At 41.9% G+C, this 16,071-nt stretch overlaps 1 protein-coding gene across 4 annotated transcripts in view; it reads right to left on the bottom strand.

The window, feature by feature from the left end:
• LOC109405544 (zinc finger protein hangover) overlaps positions 1 to 16,071 on the bottom strand; it is a 140,082-nt gene that overhangs the window by 57,456 nt on the left and 66,555 nt on the right. For all 4 annotated transcript variants that reach the window (XM_062845952.1, XM_029868098.2, XM_029868096.2 and 1 more), the window contains 2 exons: positions 5,516 to 6,486; positions 1,839 to 2,506 (listed from right to left, as the gene is read on the bottom strand). In XM_062845952.1, the coding sequence (XP_062701936.1) occupies positions 1,839 to 2,506; positions 5,516 to 6,486 (1,639 nt within the window). The remainder of the gene's footprint in view (positions 1 to 1,838; positions 2,507 to 5,515; positions 6,487 to 16,071) is intronic.

Genomic DNA, 16,071 nt, shown 5'->3' on the forward strand with positions numbered 1-16,071 from the left:
ATTTTTGTGTAAATGCAAAAAAATGAAAGAAAGATATTTATTATCAACTGAATGTGCATTGGAAACTAGCGCCGACACATGACGTGACGAACTTTTCAATATTTGTTAGATAAATACACAAAAACCAGAGCAGAATTTTATACATCCTTTAGCAGTAATTATTATGATAAAATGGAACGAGCTCACCAATAAACATCCTTCGAAGTGTCCAGTGCGTATGTGCTGCAGCATCTTCCACTAACTGGCCTCTTCTCCGAAATCACACTGAACCGTTACAACTATACAAGGGTACGACGATGTGTACAATCAAATCGGCGACGACGACGACGCGGCTGGCCCGAATGAAAAGATGTAATTCTCTACAACAGTTCTATTGAAAAAGTCCAAGATTTAACATCAAAATTTAAGAAAAATCTAAAATAAATCTTATCATTAAGTTTTGAACTCTGTATCGAGTATCTGCGATATAGTATCTTTAGATTACAAAAATATAGATCATGTTTAAGAAAAAATAAAAATTCTCATGTAGATGCAATAGAAATTATTATCCTGGACCTTCAATTTTAAGGGTGGTTTATGTTCTAAGCAAATTCCCGGTTTTTTCCCGGTTTTTCCCGGTTGTTTGCGATTCCCGGGCAATTCCCGGTTTTCCCGGAATTCCCGGTTGAGTGGCCACCCTGCAGCCATCAAAACGTTCCACACTTTACCAGGGCTTGCGACCTGTAACTATGATGATTTCCGCTATGGGAAACCATGATAGCTAGCGGTGTTACAGCTAATGTATTGTAATCCAGAATAAACCTACAGAAAATGTCTCAATAAAAAGTTAACTCTAGTTCAACTAACTACACAAACTAAAAAGTGTTATTATATTTCATCCTAATCTTGACCCTATCATAGTTATGCGCTTAGTATAAGTGGACGCCACTTATGATTTTGGTTGGACAATGACCAAAACTAGTGTTTCCATACAAAACATTTTTTAATGACATGACTATATTTTGAATCCCTATAAAACTATGGAGTCCAAAAACATCAGGAATCACTAACAAAAGTAATACAAAGCATAGTTTTATGAGAATTTACAATATCAGGCAATTTTAGAGCGGCTTATATTGAAATATACGACTCTCTATGTCTATATTTAAAAAAATCATATCTCAAAAACTAAAAAAAACATGTATCTCTAATTTTGATATGTTACGCCAAATTTTCTGAATTTTCTGATAAAAATATAAAACCAGGGTATCCTTTTGGTCCGAGACCATAAAAACATAAAAAGTACTTAAAAAATGCATATTTTTTAACCAAAGACACCAAAACTACAATTCAATAGCTTTTAAACGAAAAAAAAAGGAGTTTGAAATCGGTCAACTGGTTCAAAAGTTATGATTTTTTGAAAAAATAAATAGTTTTTAAAACCCTTGATTTTTAGGACCACCCTATGCATATAGCGTCTTTAGTATTTCCTATAGATAGTAGAGTAAACATAGATCTGCGGACATCACTGAATAAAATGTTTCAAGCGTGCGAATAGTATTTTTCAGGAGTGCGACTGTTGGATATGACGTCATGCGCTCCATTGTTGTTGTTGGAATCGTGACGTCATGCTCGTTTGGATACAAATTTTGACAGTTCGTTTGGATACAACGGATTCATCATCGACGGATCTATGTTTACTCTACTATCTATAGTATTTCCCATTCCTAGAATAATCTATAAAGATAAACGATGAAATAAGAAATCAATCACTTCTGCCATTACGCCCGTATTACTAAACTTTAGGTATGTTTTCAATGTGTAGATAGAAATCAAAACCAAGTAAAAAAAAGTCTTACCGCTGGTTACAGGAACTGACACCATGTTCGTCGGCGTTCGATTTGTATGAGACATTCTTTTCACTTTGCTTGGTGGCAATTGATCGGGCTGCCATATATCGTTTGGATCTCGAACTTTTCTTCCATCCGGTGATCTGAAGTGCCAGCCTCTATGTACCTGAAGGGCATTCAAGATGTGGAAGGTTTTTGGGCACATATCGCATTGATAAACAGTATCATCCGGCTTGCGATTATCCATAACAATGGAGGTGTCCAACATTGAAAAGAGAGCATCACTGGCACACTGCATTTCATGAAACTGTTCTCCATTTGAACCACCATTTGTCGAGCTGGTGCCGCCAACATGAGCTTGAGATGTGTGATAGAACAGTTCCGTTTTGTCGAAGAATACTCGTGGGCATAATTCACAAGGTGAAGCGTCCGGAATTTTCGGATGTTTCTTGTAACGGTGAACCCACAATGATTTTTTGGTACTATAGATACCGCCACAATCTTTACAAGAGTGATCGCTTCTGTCGTGCTCTTCATGAGTGTTCATGTGTATAGTCAGTCTTTTGCTAGTGTTGAAGCTTTCAGCACAGTACCGGCACTGAAACCAAAGATGCGGTTGATGGGCGGAGTACATTGATGAACTGTCCTGCTGTACATTTTCATCGGAAGTTTGACCTCTGAAACAACAAAAAAAGTAAAATTTGATTACCCTCTAATTACACTAGTTTACGGCATTTTTGAACTCGGTAAGCTGATGATCATTTTTAGTGTAGAATCATGCCCTGAGTTCAAAAATGCGAAAGAAAAAAATTACAGTAGAGCGCAAATTTTTTCGACTTTCCATACAAGGTTGATTATTTGAAATTGATTTTTCGCTCACTTCAAACATCTTATTCTCCGTAATGAATACTCCTATCGAGCTCTGAATTTTTTATTGTAACTCGCCTATATATGATATGTCAAATAAACGGCAAGAAAGAATTTTTAAACTGTTTTTTTTTTCTTTTTGATAAAATATACATTTCTTTATGTATTTTTTGGAAATTTTGCTAAAATTTAAGCAGATCGTCCCTAGAACTCGCCAATATCTTGAATTTCATCAATCTGACGCAAAACCTGCATTTAGATGATCGAATGGAATTATATTCAACTTTTAATTTATGGAAAAAGATTAAAAATTGGTTGAACAAAACGCAAGATATTTAAATTTTAGTAAATTTCATATTTTAAAAAGTTGTAAAACTCGATATTGAGCTAAAACACAAAAACTGTTCTACTTGAAGGTCAGTTTCGAAATCAGTGCTAAATTGCCCTTCAAAAATTTTGGTCATTGACAAGTTCACGACTTTCATTTTATTTTGTAAACTAGTGATTATCACTATTCTCTATTACGAAATAGCATTCAAATGATCACCAGAACATGCTGAGAGCCCTGAGACGCAAGAAAGCGGTCAACGCTGCACATCGTAATCGACGAGAATCTGGTTGGTGTGATTGACCGGAAATGGCACAGTAAGTTTCTGTGACAGCTATACCATGGAACATGGAACTACATTTCTTCTGTTATCTCACTCACCGCTTTGATCCCGGTAGCGCTCGTGCTATGCGCAACAAAAAAAACCAGGAAACCATTCCCCAAAATATTAATCCCCAGAAATCCATTCTGCTAGCCTGAGCATCTGATGTTAGGGGCGGCTGATCAACGTCCGAATGCCAGGAAACGACTGTAAGCTCAACTGTGCACTATAGTGCTCCGGAAAGTAGGGGGTTGGTGTCAGGCCGCTACGAGCAAGCCGTAAAAACAATTGTAACGAAAAATCACCATGGACAGGATCCATGGTGCGAACCTGTTCGAACGTTTAGATGTAATCATACCATCTACCAGAGCTGCGGCAACACACGCGAGCTGCCCAAGTAACCACGAAGCCGTATATAAGTGCATCAATTTTGCTATATATTGTGAATATAATGCTGCATTACTTTATACACCTCATTGAAGCAATATTAAAGTCGAAAAGGGCCCCACTAAAATCAAATTAATGCCACATATTGCAGCACGTTGACAGTCATTGCTAAAGTAACATAAATGCATGTGCTGTACATTTGCATTTACACATGCTAAATACGTGCAACACGAAAAACCAAAACAAAAATCTATTTTTAGTACCGCTTCATTATCGGCGCTACTAATTCCCCCACATATGAATGTTTTAACCATTATTTTTTGTCACCGGGTCAGGAGTCGAACCAGAATTGTTGAAGACCGCTAGATGAGTTCCATACGCGCTGTCCCCTTGGACCGTTTCTGCTGCAGTGATAACGACAGATATTTCATTAACTAAAAGGAGACTGTTCTTCTGTCTGAATCATTGCAGTAGAGGGCAAAACGACTATGTCATATGTAATAGAGTCCCTGTAATCACATTTTGATAATCACTGATGAATACCATCATTATTTGGCATGTGATAGCAGACAACAGAAGAGCGAAGAGGTAATCTCATAAACAGGACTTTCTGAAAAAGTCGTCGATCGGTGGTTCAAACGCTGATTAAGTTGGTCGGGAGTCGAACCAGACGTGTTGATGACCGCTAGAGTAAAGTTGTTCACTCTTCTTGATTGCATTTGTTTACCATTAGAGTCAAGCTTTTATAATGAATTGTATTGTTAGAGCAACCTTTGCTAGTTTGTACATTGCATTTATTCAGTTTTTGCAGTGTTGAATTATTGAATTAACGTATATCAGCATTTAATACACCCTAATGTAAAGAAAAATGTAATGCATCATTCCATTGATAATGCCAATCTAAAGGATTATTGCATGACAAGTGTGGAATTACTGCATTTCGCATTGCAAAGGTTGATATTCAGTCTAATTCGTGCAATGATATAATGCTTGTGGTTACTTGGGTGGGAACAGCTTTCATCGTGATGAATTATATGCAGAGGCGCGTGATCGGTTGGTGGCCGATCGACGAAAGAATGTGCAGATTGAGAATCAAGGGCCGATTCTTCAACTTCAGCATAATAAACGTGCACAGCCCACACTCCGGAAGCACTGATGATGACAAGGACGCATTTTACGCGCAGCTCAACGCGAGTACGACCGCTGCCCAAGCCACGACGTTATTTACCTTTGCGTATTTTCACAAAAAATTAACAAGATTAACGATATGGTGCTTGATTTTCAGTGAACCGTTTATGCTAGTTTTCTTGTGATTCTTTTTCTTGTGTCTTCTATATTGGAAGTTTGGTTAATAATAATTTCAAAAAATAGAAGGACAAATTGAGTATCAACATTCTTCCTGTAAATAGAAATCAAATATATCAAGAACAACAAAAAAGGACAGTGACGCTTTTTCGTTTGATCGCGAAAAATATCGGTTCTTGTTGGCACCACGAGTGTGCATGAGCATCTCTCTCTGTAGAGTAAAGATACGTTTAAGCCCCGAGACCTGACAATCAATCGTCGATGCTATCAAAACCCAGCATGACATCGCAAATGAGGTCTAGAATAAAGACGCTATATGCATATAGCATACAGTGTCTTTAGTCTAAAAGGTCACGGGTGCAGCTTGAACAAGTACATCATCTGATGATCCGATGAAGCTAAAATTTCAAAAACATTACCAGAATCTTCTAGACGACGCCAGATAAATTCTTAAATAATACGAATTAGTATACTTACTTTTCTAAAGTACAGTGAACGGATTGCATGTGTGATTTCAACTGTTCGTTATTCCTGTACACGATGTGGCATACACTGCACTCCACTGAAGCTTTAGAGTCAGGTTCACTTGTGTCCGGATCACTACTCATCGTTGCCAGTGGAATCGTATGCTGATGAACCGCCGTTGATTGTTGAATTGGTTTCAGCAAAGAAGCCCCAGCGCTCACTACAGGTGTTGGTATCGACTCATCCCGTACACCATGAACTCGGAACAAATGTACACGTAAGCCTTTGTCGTTCATGAATTTGGCTGTGCACTGATTACAGTAGTAGAACTTTTTATCCATACCGTGGATTTTGCTCATGTGCTGCCTAAGCGCTTCAAAATCAGTCAAAACAAATCCGCATAGGCCGCAATTGATTGTTTTTATTACGAGAACATGTGGGTTGATCCTATTTTCAGGTGGCTTGTCTTCAACCCTATCATTCTCAAACGATAAATGTGTTGGCTTATTTCCATCATTTGCCTTGCTTGGTTGATTCACCGCAGAGCTGTGTTGAGATTCGATGTGCTCTTGTAAATTATCTATTGAATTGTACGTGTTGGTACACTGTCTGCAGGAGTACAACTGAACTTTTGTGGCGCTTGTGTTAAAATTTCGGTGCTCCATAAAACAGTGTACGGTGAACGCCTCGCGATTTTCACTGTTGAAATCACAGTTGAGACAATTAAATCTTGCATGATTGGCGTTCTGGTGCTCAAGCCATTCAGTAAGCGATGGAAATATCTGCTCGCAATCTTTACATGGAAACTGTGTTGTAGGCAGCAGCTGCTTCTGTTGCTTACTGATGTTTTCTCCGTGAGCAGTTTGAAGATGATCTCTGAGCTCAGACTGCCTAGGAAATCCTTCCGAGCATTTAGAGCACTGGTAAATTTGCGGTAATTGATTGGGATGCTTTGACTCCATATGGCGTAATACATTGTAGTACTGAAACAAAAAAGCCAAACATTAAACTTTTTCGCTGAATTAACCGTTGCGCGAAAAATTAGCATTATTAACTAATTCACAAATAAAAAGAAATTAAAAACCCCGATTTAATCCACCCATGGTAAACAAAACCCTTCTTACACTTATTAAAATTATTGTTGTATTATTCGTATTTAACTTTTTTTTTTGTGTGATTGACCTTGTTCCGTCGGAGGAACAGACACACAGGACCGGTAGCTCGATAGGAAGGGAGGGAATCTTAGCCTTCGGAAAGGCTGTGGCTTCCACTGGGGAGGAAAAGTCGGTTGTGGCACTAAAAACTACTTAACTAGATATATTTCAGGTTTGTACAGGTTGGTGGTTTAAAGAAGACTAATTTGTTGCGCACGCACTCCTCTCGAAGGATCGGTAGAGACTGTTGGAGGTATATAATCTGTTGCTTGCGCTGCGCTGTGGTGAGGATGGAATCTTCCATGCACATAGGAGGTGGTGTGATGGTTCGGTCGTCGTCGTCGGCTGACACATAAGGACACGCGGCCACGCGTGGTCGATCGGCTGATCCTTGCATGATCGATCATTGACATCGTCGCTTGGTAGGCAGGCACAGACAAACGACGTGGTGTGTGTGAGGGTCATAGGGTAATTGTTAGTGGGTTTGGAGCCGTAATATACTCGCGGCGACTCGAGGTTAGTTGCATGGGAACAGGGGGTCAAATCAAAATAGATCTTCGCTTTGGGAGCGAACATACTCCCGGGCCGGAAAAGGTGGAACTTGCTAGGATGGCTACATCAGGGAGGCAACTTATCTTGCACATTGGCACAACATGGCATCTCAGGAGGACTAACAATCAGGTAACTTCTTAGACGTGGTTATAGGTATCTTCAAAAGGAGGAACAGGAATAAGGAACTTGTGAATGGTCTATTAGGAGGATTATTCATTCACGAGGGTTCTTAGGACATACAACTTAGACAACTTAGGCAACTTTGAGGTGGATTTGCAGGCTTGACTAGACAATGGACTTGACTCTTCGGGAACGCTATGAGCTCTGGAGGATAAAGGAGGAGAACTACTTCTAGGGACTTCAAACTGCAGGGAGTGAGCTCATGTTCTGGAGAATTATTGTGGACTCTAGGAAAGAAACTAGGAGGACAATCTATGACAAATTCTACCGGAGGTGGATCGTTTCTATTGTGGACTGTATTTCTGGCTGTACTTGGATATCTTGGTAGAACTTGGAACTAGGGGTTCATGGGCTTCATTCAAGGATAGGCAATCTGTTTTGTTTTAGCAGGGTCTTCATCTTCGGAGGAACGAAATCACAAGGCAATCAGGTTTCGGGTTATGGTTTGGATTCTAGATTATTTGGAGATTCAAGGGACTCAAACTTCACAGGGAACTATATCATGGGATGGAATTTCATTCTGGGTTTTTCAAGGAACAATCAACAACAAGGAACTCAACGTAGGTACGGAATGGCAATTCAATGACGGCAGAGGAAGGCAACTTTGTTATTTCGTAAGAGGTTTCTACGGAGGACTGGGGAAACCACTCAAAGCCAGGATAGGAAATTCACACACCACAGATCGAATGCTTGCTCACCTGTGGCGTCTGGCTCGTCTTTCTTCGGGTCGTTGGGTGGACGCGTTCGGGACACGCGCTCTGGGATGGCTTCGCTGGATCGGGATCGCTTGGATAGTCCATCGGGAGGCTTCTTCGGCCTTGGGTCGGAATGGAGCTGCTTGCATTCACCTGTCGGGCTGACCGGCGGCGGATCCAGTGGTGGATGGTTCACCGTTGAGAACACCACGATCCACTTCTTCTTCTCCGGAGGTTCTCTCACTACCGGGCGGGTTCCGGTTATCTTCGGGCTTGAGACTTGTTCTTCTAGGCTCTGGATTCGCTTGGGTGCCGGACGGATTCCGGCTGTCGTTGGAGGTAGCTTCTCTGTTGGACACATATTCTTCGGGATGGGCTTCGCAATTCGTTGGATGCCGTCAGACATAACAGGAAGGAGAACCGACGGATTCTCTGTAGGAGTGCCGGTTGGCGTCAGGCTTGAGTTGGTCATCGGACGGGTTTCGGCAGGCTTCGGGACGGGTTTGTCCACTGGACGGCTTCCAGCGAACTTCAGCGGTGGCTTGGTTACCGGACGGAGACCGGCTGACACTACGAAGGGCTTGGCTGCCGGACTGGTACCGGCGGACATCACGATTGGCTTCACCACTAGACTGGTTCCAGTGGACTTCGGAAACGGCTTGGGCTTGATCATCGGACTGGTGCCGACGAGCTTTAGGAACGTCTTGGCCATCGGGCAGGTACCGACGGACTTCGAGGACAGCTTGACCACCGGACGAATATCGATGGCTATCATGATGGACTTCGTCACCGGACGGGCACCGGCGGACGTCAGAACTCGCTTTCGCACTGGACTGGTACCAGTGTGTTTCGGAAGTGGCTTGAACACCGGACAGGAACCGGTGGGCATCTGGTAGGACTCGACCATCGGACGGGCACCGACGGACTTCAAATTCGGTCTGGTTGCCGGACAAGAACCGGCGGACTTGAGAGCGGAATTGTCTACTGGACTGCTTCCAGCGGACATCGGATTCGGTTTGAGCGTCGGACGGGAACCGACGGACATAGGAGCGCAATTGCCCACCGGACTGGTTCCAATGGACATCGGAATCGGCGTGGCTACCGGAGGAGGACCGTCAAACATCGTGGGCGTCTTGGCCGCCGAACGGGTATCGACAATTGGCTTGACTACCGAGCTAGTACCGATAGACGGTGGGCGCAGGATCGGCTTGTCCACTGGACAGGCACCAGCGGACATCAGAAGTGGCTTGTCTATCGGACGGGAACCGGAAGACATCTGGGAGGACTTGACCACCGGACGGGAACCGATGGGCACCAGGTTGGCTTTAACCACCGGTCGGGAACCGGCAGGCATTTCGTGCGACTTGAGCACCGGACGGGAACCGGCAGACATCTTGGACTTCTTGACCGCCGAACGGGTATCGACGGTTGGATTGACTACCGGACTGGTACCGATAGACGATGGAGGCAGGCTAGGCTTGCCTACTGGACTGGCACCAGCAGACATCAGGAGTGGCTTGTCCACCGGACAGGAACCGGCAGACACCTGGATGGAATTGACCACCGGACGGGAACCGGCAGGCATCTCGTTGGACTTGACCATCGGACGGGCACCGATGAGCATCTTGGTTGGTTTGACCGTCGGACTGGAACCGACGAACATCATGGCGGAGTTAATCACCGGATGGGTACCGGTAGAATTCTTGGTCATCTTGGCCGCCGAACGGGTATCGACGGGCATCAGGGCGGAATCGACCACCGGACTGGCTCCGGTAGACCTTAGGATCGGATTGGTTGCCGAATGGGATCCGGTCACGCGCTGGAACTGTACCGGATAAGAACCGGTCGTAGACTCGAACTGTGGGGTTACCGAACGGGATTCGGTCACGAACTGCAGCGTCTGGGATACCGGATAGGAACCGGTCGGATTGTGTTGCGGTTGGAATGCCGGAAGGGAGCCGGCTTTACACTGGAGCGACGGAGATACCGAACTGGATTCGGGTACCGGAAGGAGACCGATCGGACTCTGTTGCTGCTGGTATGCTGGAAGGGAACCGGCCTTGCACTGGGGCGGTTGTGGAACCGGAAGCGATCCGGTCGGATACTGGGATACCGGAGGCATTCCGGCTGGCTTCGGGATCCGCATGGGCTTGGAATGGAATCCTGGTGGTGGTCGGAACGGCTTCAGCACCGGATGGCATCCGGTAAGAATCGGAATCGTCAGCTTCGGATGAACTCCAGTCGGGTCGAATGGAATTCGGAACGTATTCACCACTGGGTTGGTTCCGGAAGGCGCTTTGCTTGACGTCGGTGTCTTTAGTTCTTCGGATGGAATGCCGACAAACTCGGCTGGCTCGTTGCCGACAAGGACATCCTCCTGGCTCGTCGAAGGATGCTTACTTTCATACGTTGGACACTCGAAGGCAACGGCTGTCACCTCTTCTTCACACTTGGCTGCTTCATCGGCCAGCGTGGTTGCCGACTCGGGAATAGTGACCTCGGCGAAATCACTCTCAGGTTGGACCTCGGCTGGCCCACGCAAAGGAATCTTCTTGTCGGTGGAATATTCGCCGCGGTGCGGCTTTTCGGTCTGGATTGGATTGGTAACACTCGTACTCACCTTTTTCGGCAATGACGAGCGTGACCTCTCAAACACGTCAGGACTCGGAACGAGCTGTTCCGTCGTTTGGCTCGGCAACTGGCTTCTTCGGTTAGGATGGCTGAGCCAGCATGTAGTGGTCGTCACGGAGTAGCTGGATGACGACCTTCGCTTGTTGAAACCTTTGTCACTGGTGGTCGGGCAGGAAATTAATAGAGTTTCCACCAGAACGCAGGCTTTATCGTGGATGTCTTCGAAGAGCCAGTAATCCTCATCTAGCTCTTCGAATCTTTCGGCTGGGAGTGCAGACAAAAGTTCACCGTACACTCTCTGGTACTCTCGATAATGGCACTGGAGTTCACTTTGATAGGTTTTCAATCGGGCCAAAGTCGGGCGAATGGCACAATCTTCTTCACTTATTCGTTCTTGGATGTTCTTCACTTTAGCCACAACTTGACTACGTTGGGCGAACAGATTTTCCAATCCAATCATTTTGAGGTTTGGGAACCACTACTGATTGAGAATCACTACACACGCGCGCGAGACTTTCGGAAGGAATGGTTTCGGACTTCTTCGCTTTTCATCACTTTTGCTTTGGGAAACGCAGTTTCTTTCTCTCCGCCAGAGAAAGCCACGGAAAATCACTTGAACACTGGGATCGAACTACCGGAGCAGGAACACAAGCAATCCACTCGGTGGGAAAGCTTTATGCTATCGGCGATAGCAATGGAAGGGAATTGTCCCAATCGGCTGATTGGCGACAACACAGCTGCGGTTGCAGCTTCACAGGGCACTGGATCCTTTATCCGGCTCGAAGGACCAAATGTTCCGTCGGAGGAACAGACACACAGGACCGGTAGATCGATAGGAAGGGAGGGAATCTTAGCCTTCGGAAGGGCTGTGGCTTCCACTGGGGAGGAAAAGTCGGTTGTGGCACTAAAAACTACTTAACTAGATATATTTCAGGTTTGTACAGGTTGGTTAGAAGACTAATTTGTTGCGCACGCACTCCTCTCGAAGGATCGGTAGAGACTGTTGGAGGTATATAATCTGTTGCTTGCGCTGCGCTGTGGTGAGGATGGAATCTTCCATGCACATAGGAGGTGGTGTGATGGTTCGGTCGTCGTCGTCGGCTGACACATAAGGACACGCGGCCACGCGTGGTCGATCGGCTGATCCTTGCATGATCGATCATTGACATCGTCGCTTGGTGGGCAGGCACAGACAAACGACGTGGTGTGTGTGAGGGTCATAGGGTAATTGTTAGTGGGTTTGGAGCCGTAATATACTCGCGGCGACTCGAGGTTAGTTGCATGGGAACAGGGGGTCAAATCAAAATAGATCTTCGCTTTGGGAGCGAACAGACCTAAAGTTCAAGAAAATATTTTGGATTTGGCATCTAGTGGATTGGTTTTCAAATTAGCATCATGATGGACTATGTACCAAACTACCAGAAATGCCAGGCACCTCCTAGCATATTGTATGGAATGTTGAAAAAAGCTTACATAATCTGGAATATTGTATCTTTTGTTAACTGCCAACAGATCTTTTATTTATTTTATTTATTTAAAAAGGACTAGAATGATATACAGGGGATAGACAAAATGATCGGGACAGGCAAAATTTTCACTTTTCAAAAAATGGTCAAAAAGCTGTAACTTTTTGAAAAATGCATCAAAAAATCTAAATTTTAGTTAAAGTTAATCAACTAGTAGTGTATGAATGGTCCAATTTTGGGAAAGATCGAGCTGAAGCATTAAACATGAAGTTAGAAAGATTCTAGAAAAATTCTAAATTATCCGATAGCCAATTTTGAACTATTATATCTCCGAATTCAATAAACCGAATGCAATAAAATTTTAAGCGTTTATGACTTATATAACGAGCTTTGAAAAAAGTTTAACTTAACTTGAAATTTTTTTTTTTTTTTTTTTTGAAGAGTGACCAGGTGGAGCTGCAGGACAGCTGATAGCAAAGCCTGGACCCTTTCCCAACTTTCCCTCTACTAGGACCAATACTCACGATGGACTAGACGATGTCGTCAACTTGAGCAAAGTGTGTAGTAATTAGCATTGGGTCGTAGTAGTTTTTTAAAAATACTGTTTTTAACTTTTCCCATCGCACTAGTGTTTTGATCGAATGAAAGCTCCAAGATGATTTGATAATTGATCAATATTTCAATAATCGAAAATCTCCGAGGTCACTGGACAACATTCAGAGATAAAAAAAGTGTCTATGCCTATGTTAACGCCTTCAGAGTACTATTCTTAAGAAATATACAAAGAGCAAAAAGAAAAAAAATGTGTCGTAGCTAATTTTTAAAGATTTGATATTTCTGAAAATTATTCGCAGACAGCTACCAGAGCTAGCGTTTTTAGCCGATATGGGCAACTAGTTTTTCTGACAGCTTCCCCAAACAATAATCAGATAATATCCTCAGTTATTTTATAATACATTCTGAAAATTATTTCAAGCTGATTACCAATAGTGTCAATAACCGATGTTAGTCATTGACAGCACCAGCATCATCCCCAAATAACTCTCATATTAGTGTTAGATAACACTTTTTGAGCTTCCATTCGATATTGTAAAGAAATTTGTCAAACCCTATTTGTCAAAATATAGTCAATAATGTATCAAATTGTGTTTCTAATTTCGCTAGTCGTCTTCTGCATATCTGTGATCATCTCAGTCCAAAGTAATATTATATCCATCGTAACCCTTTACAATGTCAACCGTCCTAAGTCCTAACTAAATTCCTGCTTTTTTGATCAGTGAAATAATACCGTCTAAGGTATAAAGACAAAAAAGTTCAGTCAACTGATTTTTGTCAAAAATAAAAACTGATAATGATTATTTGTCAACTTTTATAAATTCACAAAACCCATAAAAATAAGAAATACAAATATAAACTCGTATAATCAACAGTTTTATCTTTACCTAATCAGTCCATAATTTTCTAATTGTAATGAATCTAATCTGTAAGGCTGAAAGTCAACTTATCCTAGCGTCCCCTGTCCTGTGTACTAACGAATTTAAGTAACGAATGATGAGTGTAACGCAGAGACCTCCTCTACCCACTCTTGCGTTACATTAAATTTAACAATTATTGATAAATTTGAGAAAATTCAAAGAATGCAAAGATTAGGTCTATGCAAGCTGAATTATAATTTGTTTTTGACTTGTGATAAATGCACGACGGATACTCCTTTGGTTCCCATTAGCACTTACGGAGATTCCTTCACTTGCGCTCAAGTCGTAAACTAGATATATCTAGCTCAAAGTCCAAGCGGTGGTGAATGAACTGGCGCTAAAGTGCTAATGGGTTAAGCCCTCCCATCGCGTCAAGATCGAATATCCAGGGGGAGGGTTTAACTTAACTTGAAATTATTACTATGAAAAAAAGTTACAACGATTTCATTTTTTTATGTTTTAAGTTTAACTCGCGAGTGGACTTAAAGGTAGGCTAATCGTGATACGTAATAATCTAAGTGATTATGATATTAGAGTACATATTAGAACAACTGATAGGTTTGGGGTTTCTCTATAGACTGATCGTCTTCTTTATTCAAGATCTTTAGAGCCCTTCGGCTCGATCGTTCGTATGAACGACGAATGCCCTAGGGGTGCGCAGATAATATACATCAGTTCTTCCCCTTTTACAATGTTATCAATTTAATCAGAGCTTGAAAATTTTCAAGAATAACTTGTACAAACACAGTTTGTTTACAACGGAAAATAAACTATCTTTTAAATCAAATCTTAAAAATGTGTACTTGGTTATACCTAAATAAGATTTGAAAACCATATCTCGTTCTGCGATGCTCCGTGCGTTTTTCGATGAAACTCTATAATTCACACATAACTCGCTCCTCATCGAATCCTTATTAGACCCTTGTCCAGGAGCGTCACGCTCAAAGCTCGCGGCTATTTTCCTCGAATTCACTTGGATGTCTACATGTCTGCTATAGTATATCCGATACCTTATCCCATCCTCGTCGCCACTTTTATGTTTTCAGTTTAACTCGCGAGTGGACTTAAAGGTAGGCTAATCGTGATACGTAATAATCTAAGTGATTATGATATTAGAGTACAGATTAGAACAACTGATAGGTTTGGGGTTTCTCTATAGACTGACCGTCTTCTTGATTCAAGATCTTTAGAGCCCTTCGGCTCGACCGTTCGTATGAATGACGAATGCCCTAGGGGTGCGCAGATAATATACATCACAATTATTTTAAGATTTTTTAGTAAATTGGTCTAATTTTAATATGCTTACCATTACTTTTCAAATTTATTGCTGGTTATTTTGTTACTTCCTTTCAAAACATATTCATATTAAAGTTAATTCGAGGAAATTAAAATAAACTTTCATTACCATCTCGAATTTTGATGCGATGTTGAAATTTTCGATAATTTGGTGTTATGTCAGAAAAATAATCTAAACGCTATAATTTTCTTCCGTGTGAAAAAAGTTTTTTAAAGCCAATTATATAAGTCATGAACGCTCAAAATTTCATTGTATTTGATTCATTGAATCCGGAGATATAACAGTTCAAAATTGGCTATCGGATAATTTTGACTTTTTCTAGAATTTTTCTAATTTTATGTAGAATAGCTCGATCTTTCCCAAAATTGGACCATTGATACAGAACTAGTTGATCAACTTAAAGTAAAAATTTTAGATTTTTTGATGCATTTTTCTGAAAGTTACAGCTATTTATCCATTTTTTGAAAAATGAAACTTTTTTTTTAAAGACACGGACACGTTTAGTACTTCCAGTGAGCTATTCGCTCTTTGAAGGAAGCACGACACTAGACAACGGACTAGCATGCAACGCCCAGTGGCACAGCCGAAAAATTTTCCTGACAGCTGCGGCGGGAATCGAACCCGCGCTCCTAGCATGATGCGACTAAATGCTTGGTGACAATAGCCGCACGACCACGAAGCCACACGAAGCCTGTCCCGATCATTTTGTCTATCCCCTGTATCTACTATGTTAATCAGTTTTGGTATTAGCTAGTTATTTTGACTATTACAACCTAAACCTGTAAGGTTTATTAAAAATATGTTTGTCCGGTTCTTGCATTTGTCCCACAATATTTAGATTTAGAGCTTTCATTTAACATATTGTTATTTTTCATAGAATTCCTATTCGTTTGTAATTTGTTATTTATAATTTTATTGAAAACAATTACCTGCTAGTATACACTTTATATGAGGTCAGCATTTCTTAATAAAAAATAATTTTCCTTAGACTGGCCAAAAGCTCATGCAAGATAACAAGCGAAAATAATAATAAAACCCCGATTTAATCCACCTATGCTGAACAGAACCACTTATTAAAATTATTGTTGTATTATTTGTATTTAACATAGAATATATTT

The sequence above is a fragment of the Aedes albopictus genome, chromosome 1 (assembly GCF_035046485.1).
Source record: "Aedes albopictus strain Foshan chromosome 1, AalbF5, whole genome shotgun sequence".
Taxonomy (NCBI): domain Eukaryota; kingdom Metazoa; phylum Arthropoda; class Insecta; order Diptera; family Culicidae; genus Aedes; species Aedes albopictus.